This window comes from Macaca thibetana, chromosome 3 (assembly GCF_024542745.1).
Source record: "Macaca thibetana thibetana isolate TM-01 chromosome 3, ASM2454274v1, whole genome shotgun sequence".
Classification (NCBI taxonomy): Eukaryota; Metazoa; Chordata; class Mammalia; order Primates; family Cercopithecidae; genus Macaca; species Macaca thibetana.
Window position 1 is genome coordinate 41648618 of NC_065580.1, and position 16256 is coordinate 41664873.

A 16256-nucleotide genomic window follows, 5' to 3' on the forward strand; every position below is an offset into this window, starting at 1 on the left:
AGTCAAATTATTTGGATCATTAGTTCTTAATATGTGGTCCTTGGACCAATTTCAGAATCACCTGGGGAGCTTATTTAAAAATGCTTCACCTACTCTTACTCATGAGAATTTGAACAGGGTAATCTATCTGCATTTTAACCTGTGATTACTATGTGTACTAATGTTTGAGCTACTCATCTAGATACTTGTTTTTTGGCTCATTTCCTTTACAACAAATTGGTCAGAAAGACAAATGTCAGCTTCAAAGGATTCTATGCATACAACACATTGGGTCTGTTTGAGATTGTAAAGCACTTGAGAATACTTAGATAAAGAGTACTAGAGAAGGTCAAAGTGATATTATAATAAGTGTGCAATAAAGATTAACTTAATTATTAAGGAGTGTATAACAACATTTCCAGTATGATATATGCACTTTTCATATAAATGTTTATAATTTTATTTTTTTAAGTGCTAACATTATTCAACTGGACCAAACAAACCAGAAGTTGTTAAGGAGTAATTGCTAATATAAAGCTTATTAACTCTGATTTGCAAATACAACAGGGCAATGATACAGGGAGTTGCTATATTGACAGAAAGACAGAGAGAGAGACAACTTTAAAGAAAGGGCGAAGTGTTACATTTAATGGTCCTGTGTAATTTTGCAATATTTACTGAGTACATTTGAGCTTCCTGTGACTTTGTAGATAGGAAAATACCATAAACCTTTTTCTAGTGGCTGGCTTGTTACTCTTTATAACAACCTTGACAATATAGATGCTTGTGGTAAGGGAGGAGTGTAAGAAGCTTGGCTGGGTAAAGGAAACATGAACTTTAGAGGTAATGTCATTCAATAAAGCATGTCATTAACACTAAATCATTGGGTGGTTACTGTCATTGTTATTAACATTTAATAATTACTAAGCACTTGTGTTGTGCTTTATGCACAAGGAAAATGGACAAGGGGGGAATAAGTGTGGTAGGAGCAGAGGGAACAGGTAGAAAGAACAGAGGAAGGGAAGAATAGAGTGTGTGAGAGAATATAGAGAGTCAAGAGAGTATTAGAGAGAGACAATGAATTAAATATTTTTGTATACAGCTACTATATATGTGAATGTGTAGCTGAGAATGCTACATGGCCCTGTATGATATATATCAACAGAATTCAACTTTCACAGCAGAAAATAGATACTAAATAATTTAGAAATTAAAATTGGGATTCTGTTTTTTTAGGAAAGAACATTTGTTGACCTAAGTCAAACATGATAGCTGTATATAGAAATATTGGCTAAAGATTAATCACTACTAGAAAGCATGAGAACTAAGAATCTTCAATCAACTTGAAAAATAAAAAGGGGCCAGGCGTGGTGACTTACGCCTGTAATTCCAGCACTTTGGGAGGCTGAGTCAGGCAGATCACCTGAGGTCAGGAGTTCAAGACCAGCTTGGCCAACATGGCAAACTCCGTTTCTACTAAAAATACAAAAATTAGCCAGACCTGGTGGCAGGTGCCTGTAGTCCCAGCTATTCAGGAGGCTGAGGCAGGAGAATCACTTGAACTCGGGAGGCAGAGGTTGGAGTGAGCCAAGATCATGCCACTGCACTCCAGCCTGGGCAACAGAGCAAGACTCTGTCTCAAAAAATAAAATAAATAAATAAAAAATAATAATAAAAAAAGGTTTTTCCTTCACTGATAGGAACCGACCAAATGTATAGCAGAAAACTCAAATTCCAATGCAATTTTTACTAGACCCAACAAAAGGTACAAAAAGCACTAACATAATGGATGTTAATAGATTTTGTCACGAGTATCACACTTAATATTCAGTTTTATATATATGTATGAACTTGTAAGCATATATAACTCTGTTTAATATCTTTGTCTCTTTAATGTTTATTTCTATATGTGTGTAGATCTGTATTTGCTTTTGAAACGAATAATTCAAGCATTTTTAAAAGAATGGCTATAGAGTGCAGTGACTTAAGGTGTTTGGGGTAAGGGAAATAATATTAGAAAAGATACCTGAAACAAACAAACTGTTTTATTTTTCTTATTCTAGCTCTACATTAGACTCATATAGCTACGGATTTCTGGACTCCAGATTTAAGAATCCTCAAATGGCCCTTAAAAAGTCTGGTTTCTGAAAGCTTTTTAGATGACTTTGATTCAACTGGTCTAAGAATTGGCATTTAGCAGCTGCTAATTCCTTAACTACCTCCTCTAAGTCTGCCCACTTAGAAATGCCCAAAATGCTGCCTAAAATGCTAGAATAAATCCAATCCCTGAAAAAAAAAAACTCTTTTCTCAGTACTTCATTGCTATATTATTGTGCTATCTTGAAATTTGTCCCTGCTCTGGATTTCCTAATATGTTTTCCAGCTCCCTAGTAAATAAGTCTTCTGCTTTGTAATTCAGATCTTAGCAGCTGGCCTTCATACTTACCTACCCATTACTTCTGAAGTTCCTACCAGATCCTTATTCTGTCAAGAGCTGGCTTTGTAACACAAGCTTCTCATCTTCCCCTTTGCTGACTGTCCACCACCTGGACTTCCATAGTTTAAATTTGATATTATGAGGCATGAAGAGATTCTTTCCCAAGAGGAGAGGAAAAAGAAGAAGATAATTTGGGAGAAGATCTGGAAAAAAAATTTCCTGACTTATTTAAATTTCAAGTGTGTTAGAATAGGTGGTTTTCCCAAATATACACTTATTTAGGATAACGGTAGCTTGAAAGCATTATTTACACAAAAATAAATATCCTGCAAATATTTTCCAAAATTATGTCATAGAATTCTCAATATCATTAGTTCACTAATCTTTGTTATCCTAATCTCCTTTACAAACAGAAAATTTACAGTCTTGATAGTTTAATAATACTGCGACCCCATAATTAAATTAACTAGTATGAAGTTCTAACTTAAAGTAATTGGTGTTCAAAGAACAAGTCATTAGTGTCTGAGACAGAATTTCTTTTCTAATATGAACACTAATAAGGCATAGCAAAAAGATAAGTAGTTAGATTTGGATTGTATTGCTGGTGCCACCAATTATGAGACTTGTGATCTTAAACAAGTCCCTTAAACATTGCCCCTTTTTACTTTAAAATGCGAATAACAATATTTCATAAACTTTTAACCAGAACATTTTCATTATCCCCTTCCAGTTTGCATATTGACAATAGATGAATATTCCTAAAATATTATTTGGGCTATAGCACTTCCCCATAAAGAAAAGCAATTGCGGAAGACACAATTCCTTTCCTTCCAGGCATTTTCTGTGCTACAAAGGCTAGAACACTAAACACTACATTTCCCAAACTCTTCTATAGCTGGAGTGCTGTAAAATAACTGGATTTCACTGGTTACGTTACACATCAAAGTTAGACCTTCTGTCTTTCTGCCTCTTTTTTTGTTTTTGGGTGTTTTTTTTTTTTAGAAGTAGGGAGATGGACACCTTCACCTTCATAAGGTAGCTCTATAGTAATAATGTGGTGAGTACTATACTGGAAACATAAACAAAGAGAAATGGCAGCATTAATGAAGCAGTAGCTTATGACACCAGGAGAGGAGAGAATGAAGAGGTCCATGAACGCTCTTTCCCAGGCACACTATACATCACCCTAATTTTTCATTGTTAATGCTGAAACATCGTATTATTGACTTTTAACCTATTTGTAATCTGTCCTCTCAAAGTGGAAGGTAAGCTACACGAGAGTACAAACTGTCTTGCTTACCACTGTGTCCTCCATTTGTAGAATGATGCTTGCCACACAGCAATAGCTCAATTAAGTATTTTTGAATGAATGACTAAATATGAATTTGCTCAACTTCCCATTACATCCTACCTCATATTTGCATCCACACACATTACTTGTATTCATCCTACTTCAGAAAAGGGTCCCCACATGAAAAGGATCCAAACATGTTCTATGGTTTCTGTCTCCTTGTTCTATAAGTCACCCCTTTTCTCTTCCGTACTGAAATTTCAAATGCTGCCTCTCCTCAGGCTCCCTCATACTGTTATTTAGTCATGCCCAATGTTGTTTTATACTTTTCTTTCATTATATATCAGATTGAACACATTTGTATATGTTGAATGCTTTGAATATTTTTAATACATTTTCTTCTTATATGTTTTGTCTATTTTTGATTATTGGGTTGTCATCTATTTATTATTTATTTGCATAAGTTTTTGTAAGATTAAGGACCTTGATCCAATGGGTACTTAGGAATCTTACTTGGCCTCTTCAAACTTTTCCAGACTCCAACCTTACAGTAATATCTACAGCTTCCCCACAGGGCAAAGTGCTCTCTTGGGTCCAGGCTCATTTCATTCTACATCCCAGCCACACAGAACTGACTATAGTTCCCCAATGTAATGAATGTTCTCTCTTGGCATCAGGCCTTGTACATTTTGTTCTCTTTCTGGAATGTTCTCCCTGTTGTTCACTCAGATGACTCCTGTTTATCCATCTTCTCTCAGCTTAAATGTCACTTCCTCCAAGGAAACCTTTCCTGACCTTCTAAGACCAGATTAAATGCTACTTCTCTAGACTTACATAAGAACCCTACATTAACCAATATCATATAACTTACCAAACTGTACTGGTTTTCATCCTCTCTACTAGAATGAAAGCTCCTTGAGGACAGGATTATGTCTTTGTCATCAAATATGTTCCTAGAGTTTGACCCAGTCCCCAGTTCAAAGTTTGCACTCATAAAATATTTAGTAGTAAATACTACTAAATGAATGTGTGTGTGTATATATATGTATACACATATGTGTTTGTGTGTGTGTATATACATATACACATATATATGTATATATCTTCACCCTCAAAATATCTGTAAATCATAAACTCATTACAAATATGAACTCCTGTTATACTTGCAGGCAACATCCCTGGTGCCAAACACAGTGTGTCCATACTAGGAACTCAACAGATATTTATTGAAATCTATTTCTTTAATTTATAAAATCTAATTCAAGAATAACTAAACCTGGTAAATAAAAAGTAGGTATTAATGTCTTGGTTCTGAAATATAATAATGGGAATACAATCTACCATTTCAAGAGCTGTATTGTCTAGAGAATACTTGTACTCAATTTTTAGAAATACCAACATTCCCTTCCTGAAAGGTCTTCACGAACATTTTTCTATGGCTATAGAGTCAGAAGCCTAGTGACATGATCATCTGCAGATGTAAAGAATCAGCCAGAGATTTCTAAGGTTCCTTCTATGTCTAAGGTACCATTAAAAAATAAGTGTAATATTTCTCTTGACCTCCTTAAATTAGATATCTGTTCAATATAGAAAACGCTAAGAGTGTAGAGTCAAGAATCTCAATTCTTCAAGAGGGTTGAAACATCAGGCATATATATATATATATTTATCATGATACAGTATGGCTTTTACCTTTGGAAAACAATGATGTTTTACTTTGTGTTTTAATATGAAAACATGGCTTCAGTGTCTTAATTTTATTATCTATTCATAGGATAGTTTGCTCCTAGACAGCTATAATTATATTTATATACTACTGTTCCATTGACTGACCCAAATCTTACTAGGAGGGACAGACTTAGGGCTATTTTGGTTTTAAAAACATAAGAACTCTCATTTGTTAAGCTAATAATTAGTTCCAGAATTGTGATTAACTTCTAAAACCCAGCTCACACTTTTGGAATTCAGCATGTTTTCACTTTGACTGCAAACTCCGAGTGAAGCTGTAACTAGACAAATGGAAAGTGAGGATTTAATGACCAGTTCATGAAAGGTGGTTAGCACAGTGCTTATGGGTCTGTTCTGTTCACAGATGTTAGCTAGCATTTATTTTCAAGTTCCAGGGCTCAAATGAAATGAAATAGCAGTTTAGTTCACAAAATGCTATAGCATTCCTGTTTGGTTCTGGTTCAATAGTTTTTTGTTGTTGTTGTTTTTAAAGTTATTGCTTCATATTACAGTAAATAAGTGTCAGTGCTTTGAAGCTTAATTACCTATCAGGAGAAATTACAGGTAGTTCAAGGTACAGTCATTTAGTGATGTTTATTCTTGTTTAAGGGACATAGTTCATTGTGTTTCAAATATATGTTTTATTTTATTTTTGAGACAGAGTCTCACTCTGTCACCTAGGTTAGAGTGCAGTGGCACGATCTCAGTTCACAGCAACCTCTGTCTTCTGGGTTCAAGCTATTCTCATGCCTCAGCCTCCCAAGTAGCTGGGACTACAGATGTGCACCACCATGCCTGGCGCGTGTGTGTGTGTGTGTGTGTGTGTGTGTGTGTGTGTTTTTAGTAGGCTGGTCTTGAAATCCTGGCCTCCTGTGATCCACCCACCTCGGCCTCCCAAAGTGCTGTTATTACAGGCATGAGCCACCACACCTGGCCTCAAATTCCTGTTTTAGATGTCCATTATGTGTTGGCTACTGAATGCAAATGTTAATTCCTATGGTACTTTTTTATTTTCAGTTCTCCCAACTGAACGATCATAAATTCTCCTACAGTGGTAGATTGACCATTCAAAGGTTAAGTTTCAAGTTCTTGCAGGTTAGTTTTTACCAGACCTGGAAAGCAGGAGGTCAAATTCAAATTTAATCAGTCATGTGATATCTGCATGATAGAATTTATTTTCCAGAACAGTCATTAACTCATTTATTTGCTTACTTCCCTCCCAAGCTTTTTCATACTTCTTGCCAATTTCCCTCCCAAGTATTTTTTTCTTTCAGTAAATTCTTGTCAGCTTCCCTCCCAATTTTTTTTTCTTCTAGTGACTTAAGTACAAAACTGCCAAGCAGAGTTTAGAAACTACATCCAGATTTTACCTTCTTCAACTTACACAGTAAATAAATTTTTATTATAATGTATATGTAATGGCTGTCATGACAGACACTTAAAGAAGACCATTACGTGGTTCCAAAAGTATTAACTAGGGCTTAATTATGTTGATTTCTCCTTTTAAACTAGCAAAGTCTCCAGTGCTGTTTACAAAAGCTACAAATATTTAGGAGATTCTAAAGGTGGTTTGGACACAGGGGAAGAAAAATAGTAGGATAAGTTAATGGGCACAGGGATACATAATAGTATTTTAAAATAAGTGTCACTTTGCCTAGAAATTCATTCTTCTATAACCTATATTTAAAGTAGAAAATGTAAAACAAAACATGGAGCTGTTTATGAAAGAGGAGGACTGAAGGTGAAGAATCCGAACCTGACTCGTCACTCATGGCTGTACATTACAGGTTTTCTATCAACACAGAACTATCTCCATGCCCTTCCCCGTGATAACGTCTTTAAGCTATCTCACTGAGTGAATAATTTCCAAAAACAAACTGAAATCAGAAAACTATGTGAAATATGTTGTGCATGCTTTCTCCTATCCAGACAACTTTACACTTACCTGCCTGCTCCTATGACATCAAGGATCATTACATACGCAAGTGCTTTGCAGACATTTTGTTCAACAAGAGTTGAACAAAAACACAAAAATGAGGAAGATAATATTCTGTTCTCATCTCCAGTTCCAAGTCTAGATGTAATATATTAAGAAATAGATCAACTTTGGCAGTCAAAATGAAAACATACTGAATCATGAATGTTTGCATTTGGTGAACAGGGCTTCATGGAGAACATATTGAGGGATTCTTGTGCTGGCACCAGCTGCTTAACCATAAAGGATTCTGTAGGTATTTCAAGTTCTTATGATCAAAACTCCTCCACACTTAAAAAAAAAAGGGCACCTTCATTTGGCACACAGGCATTATAGTGTATTGAATTCTTATTGGCCTTTTCAAAGGTGAGAACACTTATTTAACAACAATACCAAAGACACAAAAATGGAAACTCTTAAGTCACTGAAAATAGGGGACACTTTTGATTTTCACTGTCAGGATAACTGAGCACTTTCAGTTACTTTTATCTGTTACTCCCAGCAATCACATGCTACCATGTAATCATCTGTTCAATGTCTTGAGACTGTGAGACAGAACATTTGCTGAGCAAAATTTTTGCAACTGACATGCCTACTTCAAAACACTTCTGAAACAATCATCCAACAAGAGTTTAATACTCTCTCAATGTGCTACATGGAGTATACCAAAATAAAGATTTTGGAGTTGATATTTTCAAGGAATTGACCATGTAGTTGCATAGAAAAGAACATATATTAAACATTCAGTATAGAGAAGAAAACAGCATATACTAAGTTACTCATTGTATTCATTACATTTGTTTAAAATTCATTACATCCATTACATTTTTAAAAAATACAAGAAATGTAGGAAATGCCTGGGTGATTTTTTCTATCATAAGATGACTAAGGAAGCCTAAATCAGTTACAAAAGTCAGCAGAACATAAAAGGGAACAGGGACTCAGAGATACGTTGAAATAAAAAGCTGAATGTTTTATTTGACACTTAGGCAAAGAAGAAGCATAAATTGTTTAGTTTTTTAAATGCAGCCTATAGTCAACAATTATTTACTAAACCTCACCTAGTGGCATCTTCCACTAGTACTTCGTTAGCAAAAGCTGTGATTCCTCTGTCTTGATCAGATGTCTCAATTCTAAGTAATTCACCTCTGCATTTTTCCTTCCTAACCCCATAGCATTTCTACCTGTCTTCCCTCCCAATTTTTGTTATGCATGGAGTCCTTAATCTCAAACCAATTTCTCTCCTCTTCTAATTTCTTAAAGAAAAAAATCACTCTTTCCTGAAGGATCATTTTTCCTGATGCCTTTTCTGATGGATGCAAATAGTACATAAACATGACATTTCTTATCTTCCCAGAATTCCTATATATAACTCTTGTCTCTTCCTGTCCATCATGACCATATCCGGATTCCTGAAATAGCTTCCTATTAGTCTTTCTCCTTCTAGTCAGAATAGCAAATGGTACCGTCAATAATAATAATAACTTTTATTTTATATTATATATGCCAGAATAATCCACTAAACTCTACAAAATAGGCAGTATTATCCCCATACTGCAGAGGATAAAACTCAAGACATAGCAAGGTTAAGTAACTTTCTTCAGTAACCCAAGTCTGTCAGCTTTAAAAATCTATGTTCTTTCTGCTATTCACAAAGCTTCTAATCATGTCCACCTTAATTCTGCTCCTCACTATCACAGTCAGTGATATATCCACACTTCAAAGCTGATTACATCATCCCCTGATGAAAGTTCTCCATAATCAAATTCTTGAGACTGCTATACAAGGCCTCCATGACATGGCCTTCTGGCTTATTTACACTCTGGTTCTATCTGGTTCTATCTGGTTCTATCCTGATGATACCCTGCACCAACCAAGTAGTTTCATGTCCTGTGTTTCTGTTCATACAATTTCCTCTGTCCAAAATATATTTTTTGTCTTCGACTCAGTCTTCAAGGCGTCTGATTTTAGAGATCCCTGAACTGTCCAGCCAGGCTAAAAACCATCAACTAGGCTTCTGTAGTGCCCTAAGGGTAGCTCTAGCTCAGCACTTCATATTGAAATGGTCTCTTCCCCCAACCAGCCTACAAGTTCTTTGACAGAAAAGACAATAAAGTTGTCGTTTCATACCCACCATGCTCACTACACAGTGAATAGTGTCTGGCATAAGGTACTCACACAAGTCATGTTTATGTGTCTGAAAGGGACATAAAGTGGAATCACCTCCCAACCCCATTGCCATTTCTTGAGCATGGAGCCAGTGTGGCCACAGTTCAGACCTTCAGGATTCTATGCTGTTTTCTTCCACACGATATACCAACTTCTGTAAATTGTATCACACAGAACAACTACCATATTTATAAGTGACCATCCTTTTATAACCATAAGTGACCACTTTGTGGTTATAAAATTCATATTGATGCTTTTTCATAATTCATATTGATGCTTTTTCATAATTCATATCATGAAAATTCATACTGATGCTTTTTCATAATTCTTTGGCTTCATGGCTTTCCTTCTCCTTAATTACACCAACCTCCATCTTTTCTGCACAGTAGTCACTAACAAGAACTGGCTCTCAGGGGTATTTCTCCCATGTCATGTTTTCTAACAGTATTCTTCACCTCAAAGGGAGGCATAAGTAGAAGAAATACTATCAGTAATAGAAATACTATTTCTAATAGTTTTCTTCACCTCAAAGGGAGATAATACAAGCTAGTCTCTACTGAATGGCTACTTTGTACAAGACGTTGTGTTAGGTACATTATATGTACATCTCAGTTAATCTTCTCAACAAGCCAGTGACCATTTACTCATTAATCTCCTACTTCTTCACATCAATCTAATCTTCACTCTACTTTATTGGCAGCTCTTAATCAAAATATTCCTTCAAGGCCCTAAGTTTCATTCTTGTCACCCTTAGAATTGCATGGTGAATCATTGTATCAGAGGACATTAGCCTTGTGCCTCTTTGTGTAAGGAGGTTACTCTTCACATCATGCAGACCCAGATAGAGTCCATGCTACCTCCTTTTACTCCTGTAAAAACGCCTCTGTCATTTTCTATTACATCACTAGTTTGATTTGTTATTGATATGTTTGTCTTTCCCACTAGTCCACGAACCCCTGAAGTATATGATTCATATTCTACACATATTTTCATCTCCAACTCCTAGTACACTGTATAAAATATAGCAAGTCTTAATAAATATTTGCTGAATGATGATTCCTTAACTTCTTCTTCTTTAGAAACTTATTTAGGCACAAAAACCCCTATTATATTATCATCCAGAAGAGACAAATTTATAGAGACAGAAAGTAGATGGGTGATTGCTTAAAGCTGGAATTGGGAAGACTTAGCTACAAAGGAATGGTAATTGAATGCTAATGGGCACAGGATTTCTTTTCAAGGGGCCACAAATATGGTGATGATCATACAACCCTGTCAATATGCTAAAAAAACACTGAATTGTACACTTCAAAAATAATTTTAAGGATGCCCATGCAATCAGAAAAAAAAAAAGATGTTCTTCCTCTTCTCCTTTTTTCATTATTTTTAATAACCTTTTTGATATATTATTCACATACCACACAATCCTTCATTATTAATACAGGGGCCTCTGCTATAAACTCTTCAGAAAATAGACTATGTCTTATTCAACTTAGTATTCCCAGGACCTAGCACAGTGTTCAGAAATTAGTAAATGCTCATTTTGAGAATGAGAGACCCACAGTACTAAATTTATTACTAGTAATATATTTAAGTTATATTTTGGCTAAATATACTTTTAAAGGTTGATTTGAGGAAATCCAACCACCATTTATAAATTGATTTCTATGGGAAAACACATACTTAACACAAAAAAAGTCCGCAAGGCACCTTCCAAAACTTTTCCACTCATAAGTAAATAAAGCCCATGATTTATCTTGCAAGGTACTACCACTCTTACAACCTAGTCCCCTCCTAGACAAATATCTGTGTCCTCTAGAAACACTCAGATTTTTTTGTATAAAATCCAGATTTTTCCAACCTCCAGGTTATGAAATACTATTCCTGGAAGAAGGCCTTTTGAGGAATGAAGTATATCCTCTCTGAAGTAAGTCCAAAACTTTTGCAGGATAGCTTTTCTTTTCATTATGCTCTCAAAGTGTATAAAAAATAAGAATGGGGCTCTAAAAAAAACTGTTGAATGACTGAGTATATACATGGAGGGCCATTCATATAAGAATGCAACCCTTTTTATAAGAATTGCCATTTCTATCTAATCCACAGTTAGCCCTTTTCCATTTTTTTGGATACTGTATTTTTAACTACATTTTATTTTCTCTGCAATTTTTTTCATAAAAGATTATATAAAGGAATTTCAAATGCCATCTATCAAAGATATTGCTTTTGAATCAGAAATACTGTTTGGAGTATACTGCCAATAAACTTCATAGTAACATATTCCCTGCCCTAACATTTACAGCAATAATTACTGAACCCAGCATCACACAATTTACATAGTGAACAGCACAAGATCCATATACTGGTTTCTCTTGGAATACTTCATGTAATTTTCAGATAATTAGCTCATTCTCCAATATTGTTGTGAAATGAGTAATAGCATCATCTTCTTTTTGCCTCTGCATCAAAGAACCGCAGTCACTAGAAGTTATATGGTTATTTGTTCAAAGCCAGGGATACAATATCATCACAATTTTACCCCTCTAATTCTCTGCTGGAAGATCAATGCTCATTCCATTAGGCAATAGTATTATTAAAATTATCTTAATAATTTTTGCAGTATATTTTTAAAGACACATATTTTGTGGTATCTTTTAAAAAGATACCACATATCATTTATATGCATGTCATTTAAATAACCATTGAGGACATTTGTCTCACTAATGAATGAACAAAATTCTCACCATTTCATAAGATGCATTTAGTGTGATCAAATGAACCCATTATTTAAAAAATAAATTGCATTTATTTTATGTGTTTGCAAGCTTCTTAAAGCATAGGTCATGTGTTTTATTAATTGATCCATTCACAGTAGCTTACCCATAGAGGAAACATAAGCATATGTAGACTGATTGAATATGGAGCCAAGTATATAATTTGGGTAGTGTGAAGGGTTCATATGCACAATAAAAAATTTTTCACATAGTTTCTTACCTCTTCTAGTTGGCATGCTTTGATGACACTTCTGTATCTGTATTCATCATAGGAAACACCAAAGATGATATTTTCTTTAATGGTGCCAGGCATAATCCAGGAAAACTGAGAACAGAATGAAATTCTTCCACTGTGCTTAATTTTACCCTCTGAAGGCTCCAGTTCTCCCATAATCATCATTAGAAGTGAAGTCTGGAAATACAACCCATCATTATTTGGTCATTATCAAATCACGCTCAGGATTCACTTGCCCCTAATTATCATCCTAAGCAGAAGTGTATATTCTTATTTTTAAAGATCCTATTAACTAATTTGATTGAAAATATTTAAAATATTTCCTGTTCCATGTACTCTGCTAAGCACAAAAGATACAAGAGAAAGTAAAAGAGACAATTACAATATAGTGTGACAAGTATTTTGATAGAGGTTCACAGAGAAGGGGCACCTGATTCAGATAGTTGGAATAGGTTTGGAACAAGAATGGCAAAGGTTAGTAACAGCTAACAGTTGCTGAGTGCTCACTCTGTGTTGAGTGCTGTTCTATGTGCTTTAACTATATTAATTTATTTAATCTTCACAGAAATCCTACAAAGTAGATTCATTATCTTCATCTTATTAGGTAAAGATTAGGTAATAGAGATGTATTCAGGTAATATTGTTCCCATGAGCTTTTCTTGGAGTATACAGTCATCTAAGAAATGATAGTACAAAAGGACTATCAGTGAACAAAGATTTATATAACTGTGAACAAAAATTAAAACTAATGACAGAATTAGAGTTGAAGAACTGTTATATGCCCGACAATAAGAAAAGTTAGCAGTAAAAACCAAATAAACAAAGGAAATGGGGTGTAAGTGTGGAGTGTAAAGGAAATTTGCTGATTACTTTATCAAGAAAAGCTGAAAATCAAAAGGTATCATTTAAAGCTAATAAACAAAGTAACAGAAGCATAAGCAGATTTAACAATACAACGATAAATCTGAAAAAAGATACTACTACTGACTAAAATTGAGTAGAAGGAAAGGACGTAGCAGAGGAAGAAAAAGCACTGATTTATTTATTTATTTATTATTTATTTATTTAATTATTTATTTATTGAGACGGAGTCTCTGTCGCCCAGGCTGGAGTGCAGTGGTGCAATCTCGGCTCACTGCAAGCTCCACCTCCTGGGTTCACGCCATTCTCCTGCCTCAGCCTCCTGAGTAGCTGGGACTACAGGCACCCACCACCACGCCCGGCTAATTTTCTGTATTTTTAGTAGAGACGGGGTTTCACCGTGTGAGCCAGGATGATCTCGATCTCCTAGTCTCGATCTCCTAACCTCGAAAAAGCACTGATTTTATCAGAGCTCATATTAGTGAACTAGGGTCACATAGAATGAAAAATTTAACATAAAGTTATTAGTATAATTATTGCCACTGGAACACAAATACAGACTTTTTTAAAAGCCATAATACACACATATACACACACACTCACAGATACACATAGTCTACAGACAATACAGTGACTTCATAACAAAGGAAAGAAAAACATACAACAAAACATAGTAAGACAACTCAGATGAATCAAATTTACAAAATTAGTAAACAAAAATCAAAAGGAGGTGACAGTTGCACAACTATGTGAGGATACTTTATGCCACAGAGCTATGCCCTTAAAAATGGTTAAAATGATAAATTTTATGTTATGTACATTTCACCACAATTATTTTTTTAAAAAACCTTTTTTAAACAAATTCCAAAGTATATTAGCCAATCTATTCAAAAATATTTGTGGAGGACATACTTGAAATAAAAGTATGTAAGTCAGTTTTATTTTTCACTTGGCTTAACCCATCTATTAAGAGGAAAAGACTTCAGATGAAATTAAAGACAAACCTAACTTTATGCTAACTAAAAGAGACACACCTAAAGCAAAGAATGCATAAAGGTTGAAAATGGAACTTAAAACTGTAAATACAAACAAAGAAACAAAAAAAAGGACTATAATTTTCATGTTAGACATATATATGTAGGCCCAAATACATTCAATGAAAAAGAAAAGGATCTTTATAATGCTAGAGTGCAATTATAAGTATCTACACATTACGTTTAAAAAGCAATATTCTTGAAGTAAAAATTACAGAACCGATAAGGAATAACAGAGAGAAACGTATGTAGTTGAAGCTTTTAATTCAACTTTATCTGTTAATGACAAAGCAAGTAGAAAAAAGATAAGTGAAGATGTAGAAGACCTAAATATCATGAATAATGATGTACATTTAATATCTGAGTTGAACTCTATTAATAGAAATTACACAAATACATTCTTTTATGTGGTCAGAGAGCAAGTACAATTATTGACTATTTACTGGATACACAAAAATGATAAAAATTCCAAGAAGTAGAAATAATTTGAACAACATTCTTGGAAAACAAAGAAAATTTGTTTTCTTTCTGGAAAATGTTAAACTTTCCCTTAGGATATCTTAGGTCAAAGAGGAAACAAATATAAAACAAAGCTACAGATTTTCTAGAAAACAATGTAATAGAAACACTATATACCAGAATCCATAATACATAGCTAAAGTATTACCCAGAGGAAAATGCACAACTTTTTAAAAAAGCATCAAACATCTAACTCAAAAACTAGAAAAACAACAAAAAAGCAGAAGAAAAATAGAATAATTAATAAAGATAAACTTATAAATTTTATAATTTATAATTATAAAATTTAACGATACAACAGATACAACAGAACAGTTGATATAACGATACAACAGAACAGTTAAACTAATAAGTAAATCTAAAAGCTAATTCATGGAAAGCTTGTTTGGTTTTAGTAGAAACCTAATCAAGAAGAAAAGTATCATCAAAGGAGTTGCAAAAATACAATATAAAAATTGAAATAAATAAAACAGAGAGAAAACTCATAAGGGACCGCTTGGGAAAAAAGAAAATTCAAAACAGGTAACTCCAGTGCTATTTAAACTGTTACAGAATCAGGGGAAAAGAAGACAAGCTTCCAGATTTTTTTTATTGGGTAACAATATTAATGGCCGGGTGCGGTGGCTCACGCCTGTAATCCCAGCACTTTGGGAGGCCGAGACGGGCGGTTCACGAGGTCAAGATATCAAGACCATCTTGGCCAACATGGTGAAACCCCGTCTCTACTAAAAATACAAAAATTAGCCGATGTGGTTGCGTGTGCCTGTAGTCCCAGCTACTTGGGAAGCTGAGGCAGGAGAATTGCTTGAGCCCGGGAGGCAGAGGTTGCAGTGAGCCGAGATCGCACCATTGTGCTCCAGCCTGGCGACAAGGAGTAAGACTCCGTCTCAATAATAATAATAATAATAATAACAACAAAATCTTATGAAGATTGCTTGGAAATACAGATTTAATCTTATTTATGAATATAAATACAAAAAATAAATAATATACCGTTGATCCTTTATCAACATGAAGGTTGGGGTGCCAACTCACTGTGTAGTCAAAAATCCACATATAATTTTTGACTCCACAAAAACTTAAGTACTACTGGCCTATTGTTGACTGGAAACCTTACCGATAACATAAACATATTATGTTAACACATATTTCATAGTTAACATATTATGTTAACACATATTTCATAGTTAACATATTATGTTAACACATATTTCATAGTTAACATATTATGTTAACACATATTTCACAGTTAACATA

The 16256-nt window shown here is 34.4% G+C and overlaps 2 protein-coding genes across 2 annotated transcripts in view; both read right to left on the reverse strand.

Moving 5' to 3' along the window:
* Window positions 1-16256, reverse strand: part of LSM8 (LSM8 homolog, U6 small nuclear RNA associated) — a 765242-nt gene that overhangs the window by 609373 nt on the left and 139613 nt on the right. The gene's annotated exons all lie outside the window — the stretch shown is intronic.
* The window catches only part of CFTR (CF transmembrane conductance regulator), a 180832-nt gene that overhangs the window by 91321 nt on the left and 73255 nt on the right, over window positions 1-16256 (reverse strand). Inside the window, exon 11 of the mRNA XM_050785105.1 lies at window positions 12571-12762. Within this exon, the coding sequence (XP_050641062.1) occupies window positions 12571-12762 (192 nt within the window). The remainder of the gene's footprint in view (window positions 1-12570; window positions 12763-16256) is intronic.